Source organism: Emys orbicularis, chromosome 10, assembly GCF_028017835.1.
Source record: "Emys orbicularis isolate rEmyOrb1 chromosome 10, rEmyOrb1.hap1, whole genome shotgun sequence".
Classification (NCBI taxonomy): domain Eukaryota; kingdom Metazoa; phylum Chordata; order Testudines; family Emydidae; genus Emys; species Emys orbicularis.
The window spans coordinates 51,996,351-52,023,068 of NC_088692.1; the positions used below are offsets into that span (position 1 = coordinate 51,996,351).

A 26,718-nucleotide genomic window follows, 5' to 3' on the forward strand; every position below is an offset into this window, starting at 1 on the left:
GTGAGCAATGCTGATTTACGCCAGCTGAGAATCCTGCCCTGGTTCCAGAGCTGGGACTGAATCAAAGCCCTGGATCCACAGAGAACTTTGGATCCTGGTTCGGTCTCAGCAGTTGGTACCAATATCTCCCCCAGGAGCAGAACTAGAAACCATGATCGAAATCCCTGTAAGTTCAGATCCCCGTGAGCGTGAGGGGATGATGGAAAGACTCTAGCTGTTATTCCAGGATAACAGCCCTCCCAGCACATGCTGCAGTCAGTTGCCCAGCTCCATGGGTAGCTCCCTGCTCGCCAGCCCCTCTAACCCTGGCCTGTGCTCTTGTGATCAGTCTGATGAGAGATCTGCATGAAGATTAGGCCTAACAGTCTGAATTACCGGGCATGATTGGGAACACTGGGGACAGGAGCTTCCAGTAGACAGCCACAGTGCCAGCCCTGTCTCTTCTCCCCAGGGCCCCCGGGGCTGAGGGTGTGCGTGAGGGGTAGGGTGACCAGATGTCCCGATTTTATAGGGACAGTCCCGATATTTGGGGCTTTGTCTTATATAGGTGCCTATTACCCCCCACCCCCTGTCCCGATTTTTCACACTAGCGAGGGGGATGGGACAGGAAGGGCCCCCTCCTGCGCCTTGGGGTCTGATTGGCTTTATTAGAAAGGCTTCATTGTATTGCACGTTCCCTTAATTGTATATAACAGTTTTATTTATGGTCGGGGAGGAAATTAACAACTCGCAAAGCAGACTAAGGAAAACACAGCCTCCACCGAGCACACTTGAGGGTTGTCTAGGGCTTTCTTGCCATTCGAGGGTGTGTGTGTGTGTTTTCTATGCAGGAAAATAAATGTAGAGGGTTGGGGCTGGGGAGTTGGGGGGAGGGGGGAAACCAAACGAGGTTTGAAGACTTTTACATGGCGGAGCTGACACTAATAATGAGACCTTGGCGGCTGTCTCTAGGTACGTTTCCGTACCAGCCTGCAGTGCCAACCTCGCCTGGGCCTCAATGCAGGCTTTATGTCGCCTGCGTGGGATGGCTAGGGGGATTCGAAGACATGCCCTGGCCAGGTCTCTGCAGCGATGAAATCCATGGCCAAGACCGGCTGCGATGGTTCTCCAGTCACCTGTGCGGAGATCCAGAGGCACTGGACGGGGCTTGTCGCTTTCAGGTCAGCGATGGGTTGAGAGTGGATGGAACGGATTGGGCAGCTGCAGCTTCCCTCCATGTCCACGACCCCCGGGCAAGGGCTTGGAGCACAGAGGGGAGCAGCGTGTCACTCCAGGAGCGTGTTAAACCTGTGATTTGCACTGGCTGCCTCTTGATTTTAGTATGTTAGCCTTGAGCACAAAGCCCTAAATGGCCTGGGATCTACCTGGGTAGGAAACCTCCTCTCTCCCTATGAGACAGGGTTACAGTGGTGAGCAGAGGCAGCTGGGCTCTGGTCCCAGTGGTACAGAAGAGAGGGGGCTGCTGGCTGGGTATTCTCTGCTAGGGCCCTGTGCCTTTGCAGCGCTCTTTGTCCACGGTGGCTAACCTGCAGGGCCCACTGCAGGGCCCATCTTTTCTCACTGGCTGGCTGCAGGGAGCTGGGACAGGGTGATAAGGTTTCGTATCTCCTGTTTATACTAGTGCAGTTAAGAGGCTGTTCAGGGCACCTCTAGAGTTTGACTGGGGCTCCCTTGTGGAGTTGTTATAAATCTAAATAAATACACGCTGAAAGGAAAGAGCCTCCCTGGAAATGAAACACTCAAGCCCCTGCCCCAGGAAATAAATAGAATCATAGATTCCAAGAGCAGATAGCCTGCTGTGATCATCTAGTCTGACTTCCCGTATAACACAGGCCAGAGACCTGCCCCCAAATAATGCGCAGAGCAGCTCTTTTTAGTCTTGATTTAAAAATTGCCAGGGATGGAGAATCCACCAGGACCCTTGATAAGTTGTTCCAGTGGTTATTTACACTTACTGTTAAAAATCGACACCTTATGTCCTATCTGAATTTGGCTAGCTTCAACTTCCAGCCATTGGATTGTGTTCTACCGTTCTCTGTTAGATGGAAGAAACCATTATCAAAAATTTGTTCCTCATATAGATACTTATAATGCGCTCCCCTTGTCTGCAGAAAAACATGCCCGGGGGTGGGGGCAGGGCTCCAGATCTGGAGCGTTAGCCTGTTGATCCTTAATTTGGCCCCATGTTAAGCCTTTAGCAAGGCAGCTGTATCCAAGGGTTAGAGCTGGCGGCTGGGAGGCAGGGACCCTGGGTTCTATGCTCAGCTAACTCTGCCACCATGAGCTCTTGGGGGTGAGTTGCTTCCCTGCTCTGTGCCTCAGTTTCTCTGTCTTTAACATGGAGATAATGATCCTTACACCCACGGCCCTCAGGTGCTTTGAGGCCTTTGGATGAAAAGGGCTATAGAAGTGTCATTGTTATGACTGAACCTGTCCCTGGAGGCTGGGCTGGTGTGATTGCCCTTGGCAGGGGGCAAAGGGGATTTGCCAGGTAGGTTTGCCAAGTTAACCCTATTTCCAGGGCATTGGCCTAAGCTATTTCAGCCTGAAACTCAGCTCGAAAGGCCTCCACCCATTCATTCTTGTTTTTTAAACCACATGTGATTGAATTGGTTGCATGGTTTTAATCTCCCCCAGCTGGTCCCTTCCTCAGGAGGAGTGGTGTGGGAAGGGGCTCTCTGTGAGGGCCAGCCAGCGGAGATCGCTTGAGAGGAACATGAGACATATCTCCCCTGGGGGCTGCCACCTCCACTATTCTCCTTGCCCAGGCTGGCCCCATGTGGCTCTGTTCAGCTGTTTCTAAGTCTTTGGTTGGCAAAGCAGAGGAGAGGTCTGGTGCTCTCAGATTGTTTGCTACTTTACTCTACTCTGGAAAACTGGTGTGTCAAGGACATTTGCAGTGTAACATGCAGGCTGGCTCAGGGCAGTTAGAAATGCATCTTTCTAATACAATTTTTGTCTGCCTGGCTGCCTGTCAAAACACATTTGGGACCAGATCCTCAGCAGGTATAAATCAGCCATGACATCAGTGGGACTACCCTGCTTTACACCCATTCAGATCTGGCCCATTGTTCCTATTGAAACAACCCAGATCTGTCACACAAAACTCCTGAACTGTATGTGTCAGAGGTGGCTCTGGCTTTGCAGTTCAGTCAGCCAGGGCCATTCTGTGCTAGCCCTCTGGGCGCAGAGGCCCTCTGTATCAGGAGTATCCTTTGGAGAGGCCCTTCATGGAGTACCCTTTGGAGAGGCCCCATGCTTGCAATGTCATACAGTGTGAGTATTTTTTGTACAAGTTGCAGTAGAAGCACTAATGGTGGGTGTCCGGCTCTCTGTCTATATCAGTGGTTCTCAACCAGGGGTCCGGGGCCCCCTGGGGGGCCATGAGCAGGTTTCAGGGGGTCTGCCAAGCAGGACCAGTGTTAGATTCACTGGGACCCAGGGCAGAAAGCTGACACCCCCCCTCCCCGCCCCCCCATGCAGGGCTGAAGTCCAGGGCCCTGATCTCTGTCACCCGGGGCTGAAGCAGAAGCCTGAGCAACTTAGCTTCGCAGAGCGCCCTGTGGCATGATGCCCCTGGCAACTGCCTTGTTTGGGTTGAAAGAACCCCGGGTAACAGCCCTGCTTGCTACCCCCTAACAATGGGCCTGGCTTTTATATGCAGAAAACACTTGTTGTGGCACAGGTGGTCGTGGAGTTTTTATAGCATGTTGCAGGGGGGAGAGGCGGCTCAGAAAGAAAAAAGTTGAGAATCCCTGGTCTATATTGCATTCATCACAGCAACACTGAGCAAGTGGAGTTCTGTTTGCCCCTTCATTCATTTGCCTTCGGTTTGATGGAAGTGGTTTTTATCACAGATGCCCTGACCTGGGAAGCAGAGCTCCCTAAAGCATGCCCTTACCTGAGCAAGTACAACACCCATGCTCTCTGCAACACTCTGGATCCTGAACTGTACACACGAGACTCTGTGCTAAATAACTCCAAGAAGCCCCTGAGTTATGGCGTACGATCTCCGAAGCTAGGAAACCCACGAAACAGCAGAGAAACAAAAGGGTCAACTGCTGCTGTTGGTATACAGCACATTTTCACCTGGACTCTTGTTTTGCACTTTGCCTCTGTTTTTCTCTGTCCCACTAACTGTGCTTAACAAAAATCAGTGCGGATGTTTTGTGGGCAGCAAGGCCCAGATTCTCCAAGGTATTTAGGCACCGAACTCCCATGGCTTTAAGTGGAAGTTCGGTGCCTAAATGCCTTTGGGGTTCTGGGCCCACTAACTTGCAAATCAGGGAGCCGTGCAACCCATCTGCATGCACAAGTGTAGACCCTTCATTGCCTATATAGGTGCACACCCGCTTTTGCAGGCAAAATCCAGCGTGCACACAAGGAACAGAGGATATCTGAAGGTGGGATGGAAAGTTGGCCTGTAATGCCTGGATTTACTATGCATGCGCCATGTGGCGTATTGGTTTACAACTCTGATTAACAGGCTGGATCGTAAGGAACTGTTGTGGTTACCGTGTCAATTCTCCACTAGCTACCCTTCACAAGACAAAGTCAATTATATTAACACACCCAGCTGGATTCCGGGCAGATGAAAGGGCTGAACTGCATCCAGGGAGGCAGCATTGAGTTCCACTCTGTCATTAACTCCCCCTAGTGTGCCTCACGTTACAGAGCGAGCACAGATTGTTCAGCACGTGTGACACGCCCCAGGCTGAGCGGAGCCCCCCCTCCCCCGCAATACACAGGCCTGAGTAGCGGGGTTACAACTCAATGCTAATGCTGCTGTAGCCTTGTTTCCCCTGTGCTGCTGCTACTGTCAGTCATCACACTGATCCCTAGCACTCAGAGCGCTTTCCATCCATTGATCTCAAAGCGCTTTACAAAGGGGGTCCCTATCATTTTACCCTTTTTACTTGAGTTCGGGGCTCCAGCTTGAGACTCGTGTAACACCGACAGACCCCGGTCATTGGTGGGCGGGATGGATCCTGGGACCTCTGGAACTAAATGCACGAGTCTCTACTGCATGAGCTAAAAGCCATATGGCTCTTAGCTAAAGCTGTAGAGGAGACTCATTAATCGCTCTCTCTAAGTGGTCTTGGTACCACTGGAGGGGACAGAATGCCACACCCAGGAGGTGTGTGGGTTACACTCGCTCAGCGGAGTTTATCTGATTTCAGAGGGCAGGTGCTCAGCCCTTTCTGAAAATCAGGTCCATTTAAGGCATCTCTCGTTAGATCATCCAAACCCGGAGGCCCCCCAAATCACTTTTGCAAATCTTATAGCATATATTTATTAAGCTGGTGCCCCCCCCATTCCCCCTCTTTACTCCATTTGCTCTCTCTTTCCCTTCTCTCTGCTCCCTTTTCATCAGCAGTTCTCCCTAGCAGGAATGCGATCACTCCAATTTGAGAACCCACACTCTTGAAGATGGTTGAAAATGAGGCAAATCAAGTTTGCTTGTTACTAAATCTAATTGTGATGTGGCTCTGTGGCTGGACCAGCTGGCTTGGCCTCAGTATGAGAAAGGGACTTGTAGTGGCAAAAAGGATCGAGCCGCTTTGTATTTGTTGCATAGTTGAACCCAGCTGGCTCTAACGTGTCTGTGGTTCTTCTCTCCTGTTCTTTGGCTCCCTGTCTCCCGCATAATTCCCAAGTAGAGTAAAGGAGACTCTGGATAGCTGCATTTTGTACAGCAGAACCCAGAAGACTTGGCCGGCTTGACCATGTGTGATGGACCCTTGCTTATGCAGTGTGATTTTATAATGATTCTAGAGGTTCTAATGCTGATGGCATTTCCTGCACTGTCTGGCTCTGCCAGATGCAAAACCGTTAGGGGAAAGTTAAGGAGGAAAGGCAAATGATCACTGCAAAACAGGCCACAGCTGGAGTGAGCACATATGATTGAGTCTACCTTAAAAATGTCACATTGTTTTTTAAAAAAAGAGGGAGCCAAACAGCAGGTGTAACCTGGCTTGACCCTCATCTGGGGGACTGAGGCTCAATGCGTTTGTCAGAAGGGACACAGTCTCTTCTGCTTGTTTATTTCTTTGCATGTGTGTTTGCCTGCATTTGGAAGGAGTGTGCTTGTGCAGCTGCCCATTGTGACTGGCTGCGTTGGCATCATTCAGCACATGTCCATTTCGGTTGCCATTGCAATGAAGTTAAACGAAAACAGCTTGTCCTTCTGGGGAAGGAGCCCTGGAAAAGAATCTGACACTAGAAGTCAAATTCTTTGCAATGAAATGTGAAAAGTTGCCCTTTGTGTATGCGAGTGGGTGTGAAGAGTCTCTGTGGGTGTATGTGTGTGACAACGAATCTCTGTGTGGTGATGTGTGTGTCTCTGAAGTATTGGTGTGTGCATGTGAATCGTGTGTGCACAGGTTACAGTGTATGTTACTGTGATGTTTGTGTTAGCGAGCACTTGGCAATGTGCATGTATGCATGCTTTCTGCATGATTTCATGTGTGTGGGCAATGCATGTGGTGATGTGTGTCCCTGTCCAGACATGTTATAATATATGTGACTGTGATGTTTGCATTTGACAGTAACCGAGCTCTGCATTTGACAACCCTGGGCAATATCCATGTTTGCATGTGGCTGTGTAAGGTATTCTGCATGAATGACACATGATTTCGTGGGGACAGGGGAGCAATGCATGTGGTGATATGCATGCATGTGAAAATGGGGAGGCATGTCTGTGTGAGATGGGTATCCGTGCCCGTGTGTCACACTCGATGTGTGAGTCATGACTGTGTCTGATTGGACATGCTGATGTGTACTAGCATGTATTTTGCATGTCAAGAGCTTGTTTCTCCACCAGGAATTGGACTGTACGGCTCTTGGCTTTGGAACGTACCACTGACATTCCCGCCAAAGGCCGCATTGGAACCACACTGAAACAGCAGTGAAAAGTGAGGAAGAGATGAAGGGATTCTAGTTAGATGTCACTACCAGACTCCAGGGGGCTGAGGAACACATCCTAAGTTGGAAGCAGCAGCAGGAGCTGCTGAGCTGAGAGCAAGAGCAGAGGAAAAGAGGGAGGTTTTGGGGAGCAGGGAGGTTAAAAGGGTCTTTGTGATGTCTGCTGCAGTGTGACTCAGCCTCACTCATTGGCTCCAGGCTGCCAAGAGAAGTTGGCCTGGAAAAATTGTTTTAGCCTTAGAGGACGTGGTTCGCAGTATGTTCCAAGTCGGTCTTTCTCTCTTTTGCTGGAAGGATTTCTGGACGCTACTCTGCATTCACTGCCCCTCACACCCACAGCTTTCCCTGGCCCCTCCCAACCTCCAGAAGGGGCTCAGCGTGGGGACCCGGTAGGGGAGCAGCAAGGGGTAGTGCCCCCTTTGTAAAATGAGGGAAGGTGTTTGATTACATTACACAGGGTAAATTCTGCACTGCCTTACCCTCCTGCAACTCTCCTGCAATCTGTAGAGTTGCATGGGGTAGAACTTGTCCCACTAAGCACATTTGACTACACACATGTGCTCTGCAGGGGTGCCTTTTTGTTGTCATGTCTCAGAGTGTGTGCCATGTGATGTATTGGTTTATGCTGATAGGCACTGGGTGTTAGTGTGTGCATGTATATAAGTGCACACAAGGTCGCCAGCTCTTGGGATTTGATCTCAAGTCTTGCGATATTTGATATTTTTCTTAAAACCCCAGCTCCTGGAGTTCTGTGATTACATGAGAATCTCTGCTTTCATTTAAAAAAGAGGATGCTTCTACCCCTCGTGCTTGCAGAGAAAAGGTTGAAAACCTGACCTAGATGCACCCTAAGGTATGTCTATACTGCAATAAAAAACCCGTGGCACTCAGTCTCAGAACCCTGGTCAATTGACTCAGGCTGGTGGGATAAAAATAGCAGTGTGGACATTCAAGCTCGCCCGGGCTGGAGCCCGGACTCTAAGACCCGCCTCCTTCACAGGGTCTCAGACCCTGGGCTCCAGCCCAAGCCTGAACATCCACATGGCAATTTTTAACCCCACAGCCCAAACCGCACAAGTCCAAGTCAGCTGACTCGGGCCAGCTATGGCCATGCCACAGGTCTTTTATGGCACTATAGACATCCCCTTAGTGCTCAAAAACCCCAAGGAAAAGAACCACAAATCTACTCTGTTTTAAAAACCTCATGATTTTTAATCCAATCTCATGAAATGCCTGGGGTTGGAAATATTGTGTGTGTGTATCTGTGCATTGATTTCTGCCTGTCTGTCTTGGTTAGGTGTGTCCATGTATAGCTCTGCACTATGTATGTGAGTGCTTGAATGCGTCTAAGTGCATGCGGATTTGCTGAGAGGAGTTTGAATGTGACTGACGTCATAGCCTTGGAAGATTCTCGTCCAGATCTCTGACCAGGCCTTTGGAGGAAAGACCCCCCAACTCTCAACTGGTCCACATCAGGTTTTATGCTTAGCCCACTGCATGCTGGGATAGGACTTTGACAGCTTAAGGTCTGGTCTGATTCCCATAAAAGGTCTTTGGGAAGATTCCCATTGTTTTTCATAGGACTTGGATTGGACATTGAGTTAGTGGTGTGTAAACATGCCATAAAGCTGCCACTTCAATGCAGAGTCACACCACTTTCAGTGGAGAAGCTCTCAGTGACTTGGGGAACTATATGAGTGCCTTTATGTTGGGGGTGGGTTTGATTATGGGGATGTGACAGATTTGGGGCAGGAGTGCGTGCATGTGCATGTACAGGTATTAACCATATGTACAGAGGGGCTTGAATTGACGGCTGAGTGTACATTTGTGCAGGGGTTGAATGTTTTAGTAGGGATGTATGAACGTATACATGAATTGGTTTCTCTATGCAGCTTGCCAGCGGGAGGGAATATGCTATGATTGTGTCTTGTGGTATAAATCCTAGGCCCTCTATTGTTCTAGGGGTGGGAGGAATTATTTATTTACTAAAAGCAGCTTCAGTGAAGTTTTGGCTGTTTGCTCTGAGACCATAGTGGTGTCTGCTTGATCTATCTGGTCTGATGTAGGTTGCCTGTCTCTGATCAGAGGTGTATGCTCTGATCAGCATGTGCCAAATGGTTTGTGCAGTGGGTCTGGGGTATGCAGCAGTGCCCTTGCGTGCACAGCCATGTGCTGCCTGGGTGTGAAACACACCAGAGGGCACAGGAGAGTTCTAAGTGAACGCTGTGTCTGGAGTGGCACAGTCTCCAGGGTCCCTGGCTTCTGCTCATCCTTTGTGTGTGGATTTGAATGTGAGGAAAGGTCTTATAGGAAAATATAATTATCTGGGAAAAAGAGCTCCCTGTTCTTCACTAATAAAAACAGCTCTGTATCGCTAAGAGGCAAGCGCACTGGGAGGAAATGCAATCACCATGAATCCTACCTCCCCACCCCATACCACCACGGGCCCCTGCTGGGAATCAGGAGCAGAAGTGTCTCCTGAATTAATATGGGAAGGTGGAAAGGGCCAAAGAGATATGCTGGGGTTTAGGTAAGAAAAAGAACCGTTAATAGGTAGAGAACTGATGGGTGAGGTAATCTCTTTTACTGGCCCAGCTTCTGTTGGTGAAAGAGACAAGCTTTGGAGCTACCCAGAGCTCTTCTTTCATCACAGAAGTTGCTCCAGTAAAAGCTATTACCTCACCCACTTTCTCTCTAACATCCTGGGACCAACACAGCTACAACAACACTGCAGATAATAAGTGGGGAGGGGAAAGACACTGCTCTCTTGGATCCCTCCGTGCTAAGGGTGTGAAATCCTAGTTTAGGAAAATCCCTGTATGAGCTCTGTCTCTATCCCTCTGCCCACCCACCGATCTAACTCTTATCCCACACTGAAATCTGGCTAGGCTTCACCCATCCCCAGCCTCAGCTCTATGCGTGTTGGTTTCCCTTGTTGAGGAAGCTGACAGGAGAGAGGTGATCCCCACAGGACCAAATCTCCAAGATTCCTGGTGTTAAGTTGGGAATGAGGTTTGCTACAGGTAACCAGATCAAAGTTTGAGAAGAAGGAGCCAACTCTTTAAGAAGCCCCCAGAATTCACCAGGAAAGATTCAGGATGCGTTAGAAATAGATTATTCTTATTAACTGTACAGTAGCATGTAGAGACCCGCCTAAGATCAGGGCCGCCCTGTGCTAGGCCCTGTACATACACATAGCAAGAGCCCTGCCTCAAGAGCTAACAAACAAGATGGGCATGACAGACCAAGTGTGGGAGGGGAAAGAGAGGAAGTGACTGACCCCATGCCACTGTAACAAGGTTCCCATTAAGGGCCAGGGCCTACCCAGCTCTGTTTGATTATCAGACCCAGCTGGGAATGGTTCAGGTGTTTTCTATAAAGGGCTGAGAGACTCAGTTGGAGGGAGATGGGCTCCTGCAGCAGGGGATAGGCTGGAAGGGAGAAGAAAAGTATGGGGACTGTATGTATCCATCCTTTCAGCACTGAGAGAGAGGGGAAAGGAAAAGCCTCAGGGAGTTGTAGTCCAAGGGGCAGAGGAAATGCTTTGTTTTGCTCAAGTTTTATGTTTAAAGGGTAAAACTGTGAGCTGAGTGAAGGGCATGAAGGACTTTGGGTGTGGTGTTAGTCCTTCCTGGGCTGGGCAGACAGGCCAGCAACTCTGTGGTCACACTGTAGCTCTCTGGCTGAGCCAGGAATAGAGCCCCAGGCTCTGCACTCCCTGTCCAGTGCCCTGGCCACTGCCTCTCTGCTTTGAACTTTGTTTTTCCTGCTGCCCACACTCGGGTAGGTGATAGTTGTTGCAGCCACCCATGTGAGCTCTGTTTAGCACAGCTCTCCTACAGGTGGTGTGCAGAGGTAGATTGGGAGCGTGGGGCTAAACCAGCAGCTTTACTGAGCACATCTAGCTGCAGGGAGACCTGCATAGAACGGACAAACACTCTCAGTGTATTCTCTCCCAGCATCCGCAGGCTGCAGTGAAAATCCTGCGATGGCTTGTTCAAGACCTGTCTCAATCTCAGTTGCTAATCGTTGCCTGCCTGGGGTAGGAGCAAGGGCTTCTGTCTGGGATGTTACAACAGGGAACATAGGAACCGCAGAGCAAAGTACAGGAGACAGAGAGAGCAGTAAAGGGGATTTCTAAATTTTAGTGACTAGATCCTCAGCTGGTATAATTCAGCAGGCCCAAGATTTCTAAACCTAACGTGCAACTATCTTCACAACACTGACATGCGGGGAGAATTGATCAGCTTTAACAAGGGCAGGAAAAGAGATGTTTAAAAAACAGGCAGGCGTGTGAGGTGCCTTTTTGAAGCTCATAGAGGAGCTACCTGCTGTGCTTAATTTCAGAATCTAACGCTATCATTAAAGGGAGAGGGAAGGCGCCTTTCATCTCCAAGGCACGTTGCATCCTCACCGCATGCCACAAACATTTTCATCAGAATCTCTGACAACTACAATACACTGAGCACATGGAACCAGCGTGGGACTGGGCATCACCTTGGGGGAGGAGGTGGAAGTCGCGTCTCTTTACGCTGTTGCAGTGACCCCCCTGTACCATGGGGGGAAAAATAACCCTCCACTATTAACTGGAGCAAATGTTTGCAGTTTGGGATGTGGAAGAAAGAAAGAAAGATGGATGATTGGGATGTTCTTTGATGAGAGAGAGAGAGAAAAAATAATGCTTTATTTTCACAAAGAAAGGAATATTCAGAACTTCTTTCTTTTTTTTGCCGTGGGTTTTGTAGCAGGAGCAGGATTTGTTCTCCCTCCAACTTTTCTTTCTCTGAGAAACAAGTCTAGAGTTTGTGTTCATAGAGACAAGAAATGTCTGCCCGCCCCTATTTATAGACAGGCCTGTATGTGTGGGGGTGTGCACATCCCCTCTCAGAGCTGCCTTATGGGGCAAAAAGTTTTTCTCAGCCACCTCCACCTTGGCCAGAAGTTTCCTCTCTCAGCCTCCCCCGCCCCAGTTCCCAGAGGAAATGACAGTATGAACCCAGAGATTCTGTGGGACAGGATATATAAAACCTCAAACTCTCCTGAAGCCAAGCCAGGAGGATCACTCTATCTCTGAGGGGCAGGCGAGGAGGGGAAACGGAAAATTCCTCCAGAGTCCCCGAGGGCTGAGCACGGATCCATCCGCTTGGTTCTCACGTGCATCAAGAGCTTTTCTTTTCTTTTCTTTTTTAAGGGTGGTAGGGAGGAATTTCAGTTTTTAGGGTTAGTTAGCAATCACATACTGACCAGAGTCACTTACTGTACAGCACTTAGTTCCTGTCCCCGCCCTTTCCCACAACGAGCTGCAAGTTCACCTCCTCAGGAGCAGTTAAAAGGCTCCAGCAAATGGATTTGATTGTACTAGGGTATTTTTTTTTTTTTTTTTTTTGACAGGGAAGTGAGATGCAAGGAGGAAGATCATGGGAACTTTTGGTATCAGTTCCTTTAGACTGGTCTGATTCTATCCCAGGGGTAAGCAGGGATCTTATGTAAAGCAGTGGAAAGTTGTAAAGTTGTGCCTGAGTGGGGTTTTGGCCTGGTGTCGCTAGCTGGTATTTCACTTTCTTTTCAGGGAGGACAGAAGTTGATCAAGCAAAGATGAGCCATATGGGCAGAAAATTGGAAATCGTATGCTACCTATTTGTATTCCAATAGTGCCTAGAGGCCCCAGCCAAGATCAGGCCCCCCTTACACAAGGGGCTATACACCCGTAGCCAGAGACAGCCCCTGCCCCACAGTGCTTAGAATCCGAACAGACAGGGCAGACAAACTCTGATTATCCTTATTTTCCAGATGAGTCACTGAGGCACAGAGAGGCTAAGGGTCTGATTCGCTGCGTCCCTGCCCCATGTGTGGCCATTGACACGTGTGCAGTGTGACAGCAATGGGGGAGCAGAAGGCTGCTGAATCAGAAAGGTGGCATTTGACATGCACTTTGCACTGGGGCTAACGACTGCTGGCTTATCCGTGTGGGACAGTGTGACCAGCTCTGTCGATATAGTGATCCAGGTTTAGCAATACAGGTGTAACACCCCTCCCAAGGGAACTTAAAATCCTTGTCTGCACACACAAGTTGTACTGATTTAACTATACAAGTACCGATAAAATGGTTCAACCGTCCGGGGATGGAAGCCGGTATATTGATATGAAGGTGCTTTATACCATTATGGTTTCATAGACTTTAAAGCCAGAAGGGGCTGTTACCTCATCTAGTCTGATCTCTTGCATCATGCAGGTCATTAATTTTCACACAGATACCCATATATTAAGCCAGAAGTTAGACTAAAGCATTTCAGCTCTCAGGAGACCAAACTATGTGCCACTGGCAGAGAACAGGAGAGACTGAAGGGCCATCAATGCCCGAGACCCTGGCAGTGGCAGGGGATTGATTACGTGAGATATGTATAAGTGAGAACGGAATAGCTATTCCCATCTAGGAAGGGGAATAAGCTATCACAGGATATGAGACCTTATACCAGTATATCTGCATCCACTTTAGTAGTTGTACTGGTATAACTGTACTAGTTAAAAAAAAAATCACCCCCCAAACTGAAATAGTTATAAGGGTACCAAAACTGTGTAGAGCAGGTCTTATTCTGGTATAACAGGGCTTGTTCTTGGGGACAGCATAACATCCTTCCCAAGCGATATATGCAAAACTGAAAAAGGCCCTATTGTAACTGGAATCAGAGCGTCCATGTGGGCGGGTCATACCTGTATAACTATAGTGCCAGAATTCACACCATTGGTTACCAAAACAGCTTTCCTGTGTGGATAAAGCACATAGCAGTGGAGATTAGACTGGAAGGCCCAGATCCCCACAAGTATTTAGGGACCTAACTCCCACTGGTTATGTTACTTGCCCAGAGTCACCTATGGAGTCAGTAGATCTCAGAGCCAGTCCAGTGTCTTAACTAAGACCATCCTTCTTCTTAAAGACAGGACAAATCAGAAGTCCCAGATAGCCTGGACAGCCCCACTACCTCAAGCATCTGGGAGACTGTGATTCAGCCAGCCCAGAATTAGCAATTAAAAACACATTTCTTCCATAACTAATCACAGACTTAAGAGCAGCTGAGAGGTGTTTCTGTGTGTGCTGATGAGCCACTGCCCCTCCCTTCCCTGAACAGGACTTTATTCCTCCCCATGCCCTCCGCCCCAATCCGCAAATAAAAAACATTTGAGCAAAAGGGGAAAAAAAAAAAAAGATCTCCACTCAAATTTATAACTGACTCATTACCCATAAAAGCTCCCTTTTTAAGTGGGTGAGTCATGGCATCGTGCTGTGGCTTTTGAGCTACATTACACACAAGTTTGAATGTTACTTTCTTCCTTGTTCAGCTGAAGGGATGTGGTGGGACCCCTCCCCAGGCTAGTCAGGTGCCAGCCCGGAGGCTGTGCAACCCCCTGCTTTTCCTGCCAAGTGATATTTTTGTCAAACCTCAAGAGGCTTTCTGTCTGTCTGCCACTGTCTGTCGAGCAGCCAAGGGCTGCCGCTCAGGACAGTGCAATACTCAGTGGTATTGCATGGAGCCCAGCAGGATTGCAACACAAGACATATGCAGATCAAGAGAGACAGGGATGGAAAATCTGAATTTTTTTAACTCTGTTGGGTCTTGGGTGGGGCCAGAATTTATGTCCCTCCATCAACTGGAGAAAGGGTGTGGGGGAGGAGGGAGTTTATTTCTGACTGATGCAGGTGAAAAGTGCTGTTCTTCTAAGGAAATATAGTGAGTGGGGAAATCCACTTTCTATCTGAGACTAGTGCAGAAAGATGCATGCTTGGGATAGGAGCAGGGAGACTGGTTAAACCCACTTCTCCCAGAGGTATCTTAGCATCGGCTTCTGTCAGCCTCTGCAGCCAAACTTTCCATCAATCACCTGCTGTAACTCTAGCATCCAGCCCCTGCATCCTTGTCTCTATCTCAGCTGCATCGTCTGACCAGTCTCAGCATTCACCCTGTTTTCCCACTTTTCTTGCTTAGCACCTGCCCCAGGGCTGTTTCATGTGGATGGGTACCTTTCACTGGCTCTTCACTTCCCAGAATCCAAAGGTGCCGATTATGTGCAATTTGAACTTGTGATACGTGACCTGATTCAGATGAAAACAGACCTGACCCAAACCTTCCCCCTCTAAACCAACCCTGCACCCTCCACTTCTGGGTTGAACCAACCCTGCACCCTCCACTTCTGTTAGGTTTGGAAAAGCTGGGACCAGAAGCAGAATTGCAGGAACACAGTGAGACAGTCTGTTTGCATGGACCCTCCAAACCAGTTTGTCAGATTTAAGCATCATCCTAACCCAGGATTAAATTTTGCAAATAACCCCTATCTTTACAATGGAACAAACCAAGATTCCTGAACTCTGAAGTGTTTGAAATCTGGGTTCAAATTTGGATCTGAATTTTGTAGCTTCATACCATCTTTAATAGATGCACCTCAGACAAGTACGCTAAAACACACGGAGGCATGCTCACCACATACATCTTCACACAGAAATACTCACCCAACTCTCACAGACACACAAACACTCCAAAAAAGTATCTGCACCTGCAAATATTGTGCTTGCATTTTTTTGTGTGCCCACAATTCACTGCAGGTGCACATGTTGGCAGTTACATGGTTAACTGATGAAAATCTTGGGCATCAAAATAAACTAGTTAATTTCACTCTGATTTAAAATCAGTTTCTAGTCCATTTAATTTCCCAGTTAGTATGCATTAGCAAAAAGGCTGCAAGCCTTATTTGAAAACACTGCAGGAAAATTCTTCTGGAGATGGGATGGGAACTGTTTCAACCTTTTCAGTTAAAAAAAATCCTAGAAACATTTCTGTTGGGCTTAGTTTTTCTATTACATTTTATTAATAAAACCTAAGTATAAAGCCAAATTCAACCCGACAAACAACATGATCAAACATTAAAATATCACTAGGTTATTTTGATGAACATTCAGTTACCACAATTGACCTGCAACTGCAGCTAAACTCTTCCACAGAGACCAGGGCAGCTTTAAATACCTGCTATACTTGTGAAATTGTGTGTGTGTGTGTGTGTGCGCGCGCGCAGCTGATCTGCCACCTAACCTCAGTGTCAGCCTCAAGATCTGTGGAACTGTCTCCATTTAAGCTGCATCCTAGGTTGTTGGCTTGCAGACCAACTACAGAGTCCTGAATTTATTTTAGGCATGATGTGTCATGCACATTGCACTGCTGCAGCATGGCTTTGCAGTGCTGCAATATGACATTGCATCAATCTATCATGCTGTTGCTTCCTGGTGTGAAGATTCAACATAATCACATTATTTCAGAGTCATTTTATAAAGGTGCAGCTGTCCCAGAAAGGAGTAATTTGGGATTGAGGAATCCCTTACTACAATAACTTTGGTGGGGGCCCCCCCAAGCCCTGGAAGCCGATTTGGTGATATAGATAGGAATAGGATATCACTGAAATCAGGGTAATTTATGTGGACTCCTGCTAAGAGCTGCGTGCAGCAGAGAGACTACAAAAATATTTCTCTTGATTGGCATCTCTTGATTCTGAGGTTAATTATGTATATGGAACTGGCACCTGCATGACATATTGGGCCAAACCCAGAATCCAGGTCAGCTAGGTATGAAAATACAAACCAATGATTTTCCTATGAGTGTCCTAAGGGAAAAATGTAGGTTAATGAAGCCTGCAGCTGCACTAAGACTAGACTCAGTTTAGGGAATCTAGATTCTAAGGAGAAGAGTCCTAACTGGATTTCTGTGGCCACCTGGAATGGACTCTGGGAACAGCCTTGGGAGCACAAAACGTGGACTGAATTTCTCTCTCCCTGTTGTGAATGGTCTCTGTTTTCAGCCAGTCAATACATCAGACTTAATTTAGACTCTAGGCTAAGGTTGTCTGTGCCTATGAAATTGTATCACCATCCACTTAGTGACTGTAATCCACAGCTAGCCCTGTGCTGCCCCTGTTTAGGAATGTGCTTATTGTGAATTTGCCTGAAGCTTGCCACTGCTAAATATAAGAGTGAGAGGAACATATTCCTATATGATTCCCACGATACTGACTTGCATTCTGCTCCTTCTCTCTCTTACACAGTTTTTTTCTGCTCTTTCCCATCAGCTGGAAACTCTTCCAGCTGCTTAGAACTTTGACCTCAACATATGTGGTGCATTTGGGAAAAAAAAAGAATAAATCATTTAGATTTCTCAATGTAGCACAAAAGAATCTCCAAACCGTAACACTTTATTGCTACCCATCGTCCAATGGAGGGACAGACCCAACCTCCCTTTGACTTCTGAGTGAGGAATGTCTAGGCAATCTTCATAGGTCTCAAGCCCTGTTAAAAGAGGAGGTCAGGCTAGCCGCATTGGCCTGCATGCTTAGCTGACCTGCTAGAGAAGTAGTCAAACACAGTAGTAACTTCTCCATGACAAAGGCCAGGTGGCATGGCTGTCCCACCAGGTATAAGAAGGGCACTGATGTAAGCAAGAGGAAACTGGCTGGGTAATTGTCTACCTGTGAGGAGACTGGCCACTCCTGCAGAACCAATTGGCTTGGAAGGGACTTCCAGGGAGTCATTTAGGCCCAGATCCAGCAAAACACTTAAGCATGTGCTTAAGTTTAAACAACGACCCAAGTAGTCCTACTGAAGCTAATTGGGGTACTCATGTTCTCAGAGTTAGGTGCATGATGGTTGAATTGGAGGCTGCATCCATGTAATTTTTCAGAATCTCCTCTGAGAGACGGGTGTCAAGTCCAGCCTCTTGACTATGTCCACTGGAGGGAGGTCTCTCCATAACTTCCCATGGCTGTTTTGTTCCATTGCTTACTAGAGATATGCCAAAATCAGAGTCAGGCATCCAAACCCCCTGAACTTTGGGGAACTTATCATCCAGGTAGGGTGACTAGACTGCAAGTGTGAAAAATCGGGACATGGGGTAGGGGGTAATAGGAGCCTATATAAGAAAAAGACCCAAAAATCAGGACTGTTCCTATAAAATTGGGACATCTGGTCACCCTACATCCAGGTAGAGAGGTGCACTGATTCTTACAACGTTCTCCTTCAGATTTAACCTCTTGTTTCCTTACTGGAGCTGACATGGGCTAGATCCTCATCCGGAATAAATCAGGATGGCTCCATTAACATCAGTGGAGTTTTACTGATTGACACCAGCTGAGGGCCTGGCCCTGAGTAGCATTTAGAGAATGCTTTAAAAATAATTGATTTATTTTGTTACTGATAATTTATTTGTCTGTGGTTTCATTTGTGCTGAAGAACTAAACATCAAGTCTAGGGGCATGTCTTCACTAGCAACGTTAAAGCTACCTTGGAACTTCCTGGCACTACAAGAGAAACAAAGAAACTTTTTGCTTAAGGACTGGGTGCCGCCCCATGATTAAATAAAGTCATCTCCTTTGGAGACAGCCTGGTTCAAAGTCTGCTCTCAGTTATACCCAGTCAATCCTGCTGAACTCAGTACAGGTGTCTGGGTATCGCTGAGGGTGGAATAGTGCACAATAACTTTAAAATCATGGGCCAAAATTCCAGACGTGCATGTGCAAAATGGTGTGCACATTTACACGCTCCCAGCTGGGATGTACAACCACCCCAGTGCACGCCTGTATGCAAATTGCCTTGTGCTCACACAATCAAATATGGCGCTTCTCCACTGGGCATGTGGCCTTCTGAAAAGTCAGGCCCTAAATCTCCATAAATTGAAAAAAAATGTACGACCTGGCTTGGGGGGCGGGGGGTACAGTGGAGGCATTTTAACTGGATACTTCTGTTGTTCATTACCGCCCCACCACTGCTGCCCTACCAACACTCCCTCCTGGAAGCATACTGTGAATAGTCATTAGAGCAATCCTACGGAAGTCCATTTCATTACAAGGTTTTACCCCCCTGTTTGTGCTTATTAAAAATGCTCAGCTAGAAGATAATGGGAGAAAGGGGAATTTAGCATATGTGTGGCCTTGGCAGAAGCTGGCAGAGAGCAGAGGCACTCCTTCCACTGAAAAATCAGTTTACTAAAGCTTCACAGTTCTATGTTAAGAGCAAAGGTTTACAAGTTGGTTTTTTTTTGTACGTGCAATGCCTATTTCCATTTGGAAATGGGCGAAAAGCCCAGGGTCCTGAGCAGAGACACCCTCCTTGCTAGTCTAAACATGGGCCATTCCTCTACCGTCTAAATATGGGCCCTTCTTAACCCACCTGAAACTGGCCCAAAGCATGCATGCTAGGGGCATAAAACTATACATGTGCAGAGATGGGAGGACTGGTTTACGGGGGGGAGGGGATCAACCAACCAGTATTTGATTCTGAGGCTTGGGGCCAGATGTTTGCCTCTGATGCCCCCTTGTGATGGCAGCCCTGCTGTAAGATTGGTTTATCCAGCCATCTGAGGATTCCCCAGCATGCTGGAAACCCCAGCGGTGTAGAGCTGGCATAGCTGGCTCTATACCACCCCTCGTTGCAGCCCCCAGTATAGGTGGTCTGGAAGGGACATGGCTGGGGAAATGGGTGTGGCTAGAATTGACCTTGTGCTCTGACGTGTCCCAAGTCCTGGAATGGTCCCTTCAGCTATTGGCAATTGGCTGTCAGTTACAGCAGCCTTGAGGCTGACCTGATTTGGTTGGGAGCTGAACTAGCCCCAGCACCAGAGAGCCGGAAAAGTGGCATAAAGCCACCTTTGTTCCCTGCCCTTAGGACCTGCATCAGATGGAGCTTAGCTGGTCCCAAGGGCTGGGCCCTGGGACTGGAATGGCATCTGCGCAGTTCCATTGATGATCATACGCCCAGTTGGAGATCTGGTACTTTGTGTGTTGAAGAATTCAGTCTACTCTTCTCTTTCGTCACCACCATGCCACAGCCTTCTTGGAAAATGCCCAAGAATAGCCAAGTAAGTAATAAACTGCATTCTCCCAGTCCCAGCATCCTCAAGTCTTCCCGTCTCAGGCAGCTGCTCCTTACACCCATTCTCTCCTACTAAAGGGACAAGCTGGTGTGAGTGCATAAGGAAGGCTCCTAGGAAGGTTGAAGCTGGCACCACTTGGCAGAAGAAGCAAGAAACCACTGACTAACCATCCCTGGTATGTGCATGACTGGGTGGAGCAATCTGGTGATACTGTAAACTTTGGAAACAATAAGCGTGTCGCACTATGAAACATCTCTAGTGAGTGCCAGAAGGAGCACTGAAGCCATCTTGGACAAAGAAATAAGCAGTGGCTCTGCCTGGTTAGCTCTTTGTCCAGTGGATAAAAGCCAGAATTAGATGGAAGGTGATCACTTTACCCAATAACAAAGCAGAAGAGGAAGAATTTTTCCACTTATGTTGCCAGTCACTACAATATTTTGGCGCGTGAAGAAGATAGTGTGCAGTAGACAGTTATGGATCCTTACACCTCCTGGAAGCACATTGGCCTGTGGAAAGAACCATCTTGGATACTCTGGATGCCAAGGAAGTTCACAATGAACAGGACACCGATCCACAATGGGTCAAGGTCATGGTTGCCTTTGAATCTGAATCAGGAAGGTTCAGGTGAAGAAAACGACTGGGAAGCAGAAGGCTAGAGCTGGTGGCAATTTTTCATTCCAAAAGGTTTTTAGACAAAAAAACGGTCTGTTTTCTAAACAAAAGTTTTTGAGGAAAAATTTCATTTTTTTTTAAATTTCCCAGTTTTTCAACCAAACATTAAAACTTTGGGGGGTTTTGAAAACTGAGTACAAAATTTTTTTGTCACAAAAAGAAAAAATCCAGTAAATTTTTGGGGGGAAAAAGAAAAAAGTTCATTTCTTGCAATTTATTTTCCTACAGGAAAATACTTACCTTTTTCTAACCAGCCCTAGAGAAGACAAAGTGGTTGAAGTTTTGAGGACCAGCTGATGAGGGAGTACAAGTCAAACTTTGAAGCTGGGATGGAGATATGAAACCCTGTCAAATGAGGAAGAGGAGGAATTGCCTGGGTTCAGTGGTAGAGGGGGCCACTGAAGGAGTGGATCAGCTTTAAAGAAAGGCTGAAGGAGGAATGACTGGACCAGCTCGGCAGTCATTGGAAAACCAGTAAGAAGAAGAGCTGGTCGAATAAAACACCTGAGCCATGGATGGCTTTAAGAATGAAAGTGCCAAGTTTGGTTTGCCCTGACCCATGAGCTCATGCAGTTCATTACTCTGAGTGTTCAAACAGCCACTGAGCAGCCAGAAAAAGGCCTGTAAATCCCCGAGTGTGAGCATTCACACTGGAAACTCATGATTCACTGCTGCCCTTGGAGCGCATCCTGGTCCTGGGAAGAGCCGTTGCACAGGCAGAGCTTGACTAAGGAGTGAGGCTGTCTGCACTAGGACAAAGTGTTCCCTCAAAGTGGAAATATTGGCTCTTGCAGCCTGTTGCTACCCCTCTCCTCCCTTTCCGGAGGCAAATATGCTGAGAGGAAGGGTGAGGGGAGAGCTAACGGATTTTGGCGGGAAAGGCAGATGAGAGGAAGCCCTCTGCACCTCCTCCCCCTCACTCTCTAAGCCAGTGGTTTTCAAACTTTTTTTCTGGTGACCCAGTTGAAGAAAATTGTTGATGCCCGCAACCCAACATAGCTGGGGATGAGGGTTTGGGGTGTGGAGGTGAGGGCTGGGGGATGGGGCCAGGAATGAGGGGTTCAGGGTGTGGGTGGGGGCTCTGGGCTGGGGCAGGGGGTTGGGGTGCAGGAGGGGGTCAGGGCTCTGAGGTGAGGGGTTTGGGGTGCAGGAAAGGGCTCCGGGTTTGGGGGGGCTCAGGACTGGGGAAGGGGATTGGGGCGTAGGGTTGGGGTGCAGGCTTACCTTGGGTGGCTCCCGGTCAGTGGCGCAGAGGGTGCTAAGGCAGGCTTCCTGCCTGTCCTGGCACCATGGACCGCGGTGCACCCCGGAAGCGCCCAGCAGCAGGTCTGACTCCTAGGCGGAGGCACACAAGCAGCGCTGTGCGGCTCTCTCCTGCAGGCACCGCCCCCCATCTCCCATTGGCCAGTTCCCAGCCAATGGGAGTGTGGAGCTGGTGCTTGGGGCAGGGGCAGCGCGCAAAGCCCCGTGGCCCCCCCGCCTAGGAGCCGTACCTGCTGCTGTCTGCTTCCGGGGCGCAGCGCAGTGTCAGAACAGGTAGGGACTAGCCTGCCTTAGCCAGGCAGCACCACCGATGGGACTTTTAACGGCCCGGCCGGCAGTGCTGACCAGAGCCACTGCGACCCAGTGTGTTACATTCCGTGACCCAGTACTGGGTCATGACCCGCAGTTTGAAAACCACTGCTCTAAGCAGCTCCAGTCGCTGCTCTCTGTCCCCTGGGAGGGGAGAGAAAGGAAGGCAAAGTGTGCAATGGGCTCCAGAGTACGCATTGCCTGCTAGGCTTTGAACCTGACCCCCCTAGCCCTGGCTGTGGAAGCTATGCCTATGCATGCTGGAAGACAGAAGGAGTCACTTCTCAGACCAAGAGCACTGGTTCAGTGGACTGGCTGCCATCGGCACCTGTTCCTGAGACACCTCAGCTGAGCAGCTCAGCTGACCCCAATTAGCGCTGTGGCTGCTTTTGTGGAGTGCCCCGGGAGATGTTCCTGCAGATGCTCCTGCAGCCATTGCCTAGTTTGTCAGTGAGTTCGGAGACCCAGGACAGCTTGGGGGCTGGATTGGCTTTGTCCAGGTCTCGTACACCCAGGCTTCAGCAGAGGATCACTGAGCTGGGCCACAGGTTTATAAGCAGCACTCAGCTTGCCGGATCCCAGCAGCTGTCTAAGGCTCTTCCTTGTCCATTACCTGCACCTTTCTCCCACACCCGTCTGCCATTTCTGGGCCCAGAGCAGAGCTCTCAGAACTGTTCTGGCAAGACTATTCGGGTCCTGGTTGGAGCCTTCAGGGATCTGATACGAGTGGCTAGCGAGGCACTGGGGAGTTGCTAATCAGAGAAATGGTTAATTTTTTGTTTGCTTTATAAAATACTACCTCTTTTTATCCCTTTTGATTATAAGCATCATCGCCCACCCTCACTGCCTCATGCTAAAACTTCTCATTGCTTGTCTCCTGCCTGGGTCCGTGACTGCACAGAGCACTATTGAGGGTATTGGAATTGTCCTCAGGGGCAGGCATCCATGGCCTATATGTCCCCATGAGAGTTGGAGGCACTGCTAACTGATTGCACCCAGTCCAGTGGCTATAAAATAGATGATGCCACAAACCTGGCCAATGCTGCCTGGGACCCTCATGTATATCAGCTAGCACCACTTAGTGGAATATGGGTTATTCAGGACCCTCCTGGGTAAAAGTTCAGTCATCCAATTAGGGAGAGAAACAATGCCTTGTGACTAGTGTGGCCAACCTCAAGGAGATGAGGTGATGAAAGCATCCCTAAGCATGTCCCCCTTTTGCATGGAGTGGGAAGCAGAAAGGCAGGGCATGGTTGTGATGGAGTCAAAAGAGAAAGGCCTGGAGATGTTCAACAAGGGCTGTATTTCTGGAGGAGGAGCAACTGCATGGCACTAGCAGGCCAGGCCAGAAATGGACGAGGCCAGCATGTCAGTATCACCCTTAGTCTGAATTGGGTGAGGTGCCTATTTCCCAGATTTATGACTGTCCTGGCAGATGTGAGGGATACGGCTGAAGGAGAAAAGACAAAGAGAAGGACAGTGGAATTTCAGTCGCAAGACGCTGGAGCAGGGAGTACCCACAGCTCAAAGATCTGCCAAGTGCTGTGTGGTAAAACCTGGCCAGTACATGAGGGAAACTAATTATAAATCAATGCTCTGCGTTCCCGCCTATCCTGTGCCCAGCAGTAACCCTCACTGGCTGAACAGAGACTGGTTCATTCCATGTGTGTGTATTTGTTCCAGGCCCTGCTGCGTCCGCTCCTAGCTGGGACAGAGATCAAGCCCTCACTCTGTACTGTTACTTGCTGTGCCTCCTACTGCACAGAACACATCTGATGTGGTGGCACCTTTCTATTTCCCTGCTCCTACTAATGCACCTCAACCTCACACATCCATTTATAAGGGGGAGAAGATATTGAGTTACCCGTGACAGCCGGGCTGCTGATTTCTCTGGATGCTGGAGTTTGCACCTGAATATTCAGCTGGAGAAAACCACACAGTGTGTATATAAATGCCTGCAGCGTAGCTATAAACCATCTATTTTCCTAGGGTTGTGTACTGGTGCCCATCACAATGGTATCTGAGCACCTATTAGGGAGAAAGATGAAGACCACAGGCCAGACAAGGTGGAGTCCAGGAGGTGAAACACAAGTGCATAAGCAGCATGTCCTCCATCTGTTACTGATGATAGTAAGCCATCCACTGTACTTTGGATGAGAGAGGGTTGAAAACTTGACTCTGCACAGCATTACAGTTCTAACTCAAAGCCCACACATGGACAGAGGGCTAGGTCTGTTGCTCCCAGGCTCTGCCCTCTTTAGGGAGATATATTGGATGCACAGACGCTCCATCCCTGCGGCACAGTGCCAATACCACAAAATCACAGAGCAGGGACAGCACTCACTTTGATTTCTCCCCATTCATTCCCTCATCCTTCCGGAGTTCCAGCCCTGCTAACAGCAATGGGAGAAGTAAACCGAGCCCAGCTCAGCCACCCCCAAGACAAAACTACCAATTCCAGTGGTGAAGGTCAGATACACATGGGATTGATATCTTTCCAGACTACTGTACCCGTTTCAGGAGTCTGATTTGTCTTATGTACCCCCAAGTTTCACCTCACTTAAAAACCACTTGCTTACAAAATCAGACATAAAAATACAAAAGTGTCACAGCACACTATTAGTGAAAAATTGCTTCCTTTCTCATTTTTACCATATTATTATAAAATAAATCAATTGGAATATAAATAGTGTACTTACATTTCGGTGTATAGTATATACAGCAGTATAAACAAGTCATTGTCTGTATGACATTTTAGTTTGTACTGACTTCGCTAGTGCTTTTTATGTAGTCTGTTGTAAAACTAGGCAAATATCTAGATGAGTTGATGTACCCCCTGGAAGACCCCTGGTCTCTGCGTACCCCCAGAGGTACATGTACCCCTGGTTGAGAACCACTGCCCTACTGAACACTTGATGGAATCACATTCCCCGACAGAAGGGAGCTTACAGCACAACCTGCCTCATAGGGAAATCCTGTTTTAAAACTAGCAGCTTGTCTCCTTGAGCCTAGGCATATGCAGCGTGGGGTTGAGATCTCATCACTCTGCAATGGACCCTACTGAATCCCTGACCCCAGTGCTGGACTGTCTGAAACCGATGGTTAATTGCCTTGAAATCTGTACTTCCATCCCCCTGATGCTCCTGGGCTGGGATGCAGAGAGCTGGCCCTGAAACCAGTCTCCTTATTTGCTCCCTGCAGCTGCTGTCCCAGTATTTGGACTGTCTGGGCTTTGAGACGAATCCCCATCGAGTTCATTCCCTTCTTTTTCTCCCTGCAGCTGCAATCCCAACATTGAACAGACAGGATTTGAGGGCTAATCTTTCTCCAGTACACTCTCTCTCACCTCTCCCCATTGATTTTTCTCTGCTCTGTGCCCCATGGCTCTCCCTGGCATTGACCATGTTTTCCCTGTCATCTCCCAAAAAGTTGGGCTCTAACCAGCAGCAAGTGACTTTGCATGGGGGAACTTACCTCCAGACTCTGGTCCTGCGTGGAGGAGCTGCATCTGCAGGGTGAGCTGGAGCAGCAGCAGTGCTGTGGGAAGATTGCTGGACCCCATGATGTAACCTAGAGTGGACCAGCCGTTAGCATTCCTCACGCAACGAGAGAGGGGAAGGAGCAGGAGGCACAGCCACGGACAGAGCCTATCTGTTTTCAATTGAGGGCTCTGCTACTACTATATTTAATAAACTGCTGCTGAGGGAGGGACTTTTGAATTTTCCCCACCAGTCACAAATCAGACTGGGTTAAAACAGGCCCCTCTCAGATTACAAGTAGGTTCCCCTTCTTAAAGGGCTAGTGCCTCAAGGCTGCATCTCCCCCATGCTCTGAATGATTCCTTGTTCCTTGCACTGGAGGGGTTCCCTTTCTCTCCATGGCTGTTTTGGGCTGCCCAGGCCTGAGGCTGGTGAGGATGATGTCTCACCGCCGTATGATTGCTGGTGTCAGCTGAGAGAGGAGTAGGGTGTTCCCGTGAGCGTTGGGTTGTTTCAGCGGCAGGTTTCCAGGTTTTCTCAGAGCTGGTGGGAGCTATATTGTCTGACAGCACTGGCATTGGCAGCTACTGAGAGTCTGAATCTCCCAGGAGCAGGCCTATGTATGGAGGCTAATACTGGGAGCTGGAATATGCATCCAAAATTCAGATATGGATAAATAAGAAGAGGCCCAAGGGCAGTATCCATGTGCCAACTCCCAGCTTGGCCAGAAAAGCCATCTGAAGCCTGGTGGGTCCTAAAAGCAAAACCTTCTGTGGGGGGTTTCTCCAGCATGGCTAGAGGACTACCCAGTTCACAAAGGCTCCAATTGGTCTCATAGGCTGATGGCTCAATTAAAAATCATGTATAAACGGAGGCCTCACAGAGCATTCTGTTTCTTGGCCGATGTCTGCCCAGTTCTGCAGTATCTCGGCTGACTGGCTTAGCTGCTGTTAGGAGCAGAGTTTGCCGCAATTCCCAGTAGCCATCAGGCTTCAATCCCAACCAATCTGGGCGAAGTTTCTAGAGTCTGGGTGGGGTTGCAAGGAACGGTGGGATTGCAAACAAAATGGCTTTTTCCAGTGAAGCTCCACTAGGCTAGCAGGGAATTTTGGATGGTGGAGATGTGGGTGTGGCCATCCATAGCCCTTGGAGACAGAAGACTTTATTTA

At 48.5% G+C, this 26,718-nt stretch overlaps 1 protein-coding gene across 1 annotated transcript in view; it reads right to left on the reverse strand.

Annotated features, from left to right (window-relative positions):
- Positions 1–25,632, reverse strand: part of CSPG4 (chondroitin sulfate proteoglycan 4) — a 75,319-nt gene extending 49,687 nt beyond the window's left edge. The window contains exon 1 of the mRNA XM_065412530.1: positions 25,545–25,632. Within this exon, the coding sequence (XP_065268602.1) occupies positions 25,545–25,632 (88 nt within the window). The remainder of the gene's footprint in view (positions 1–25,544) is intronic.
- Positions 25,633–26,718: the final 1,086 nt, after the last annotated feature.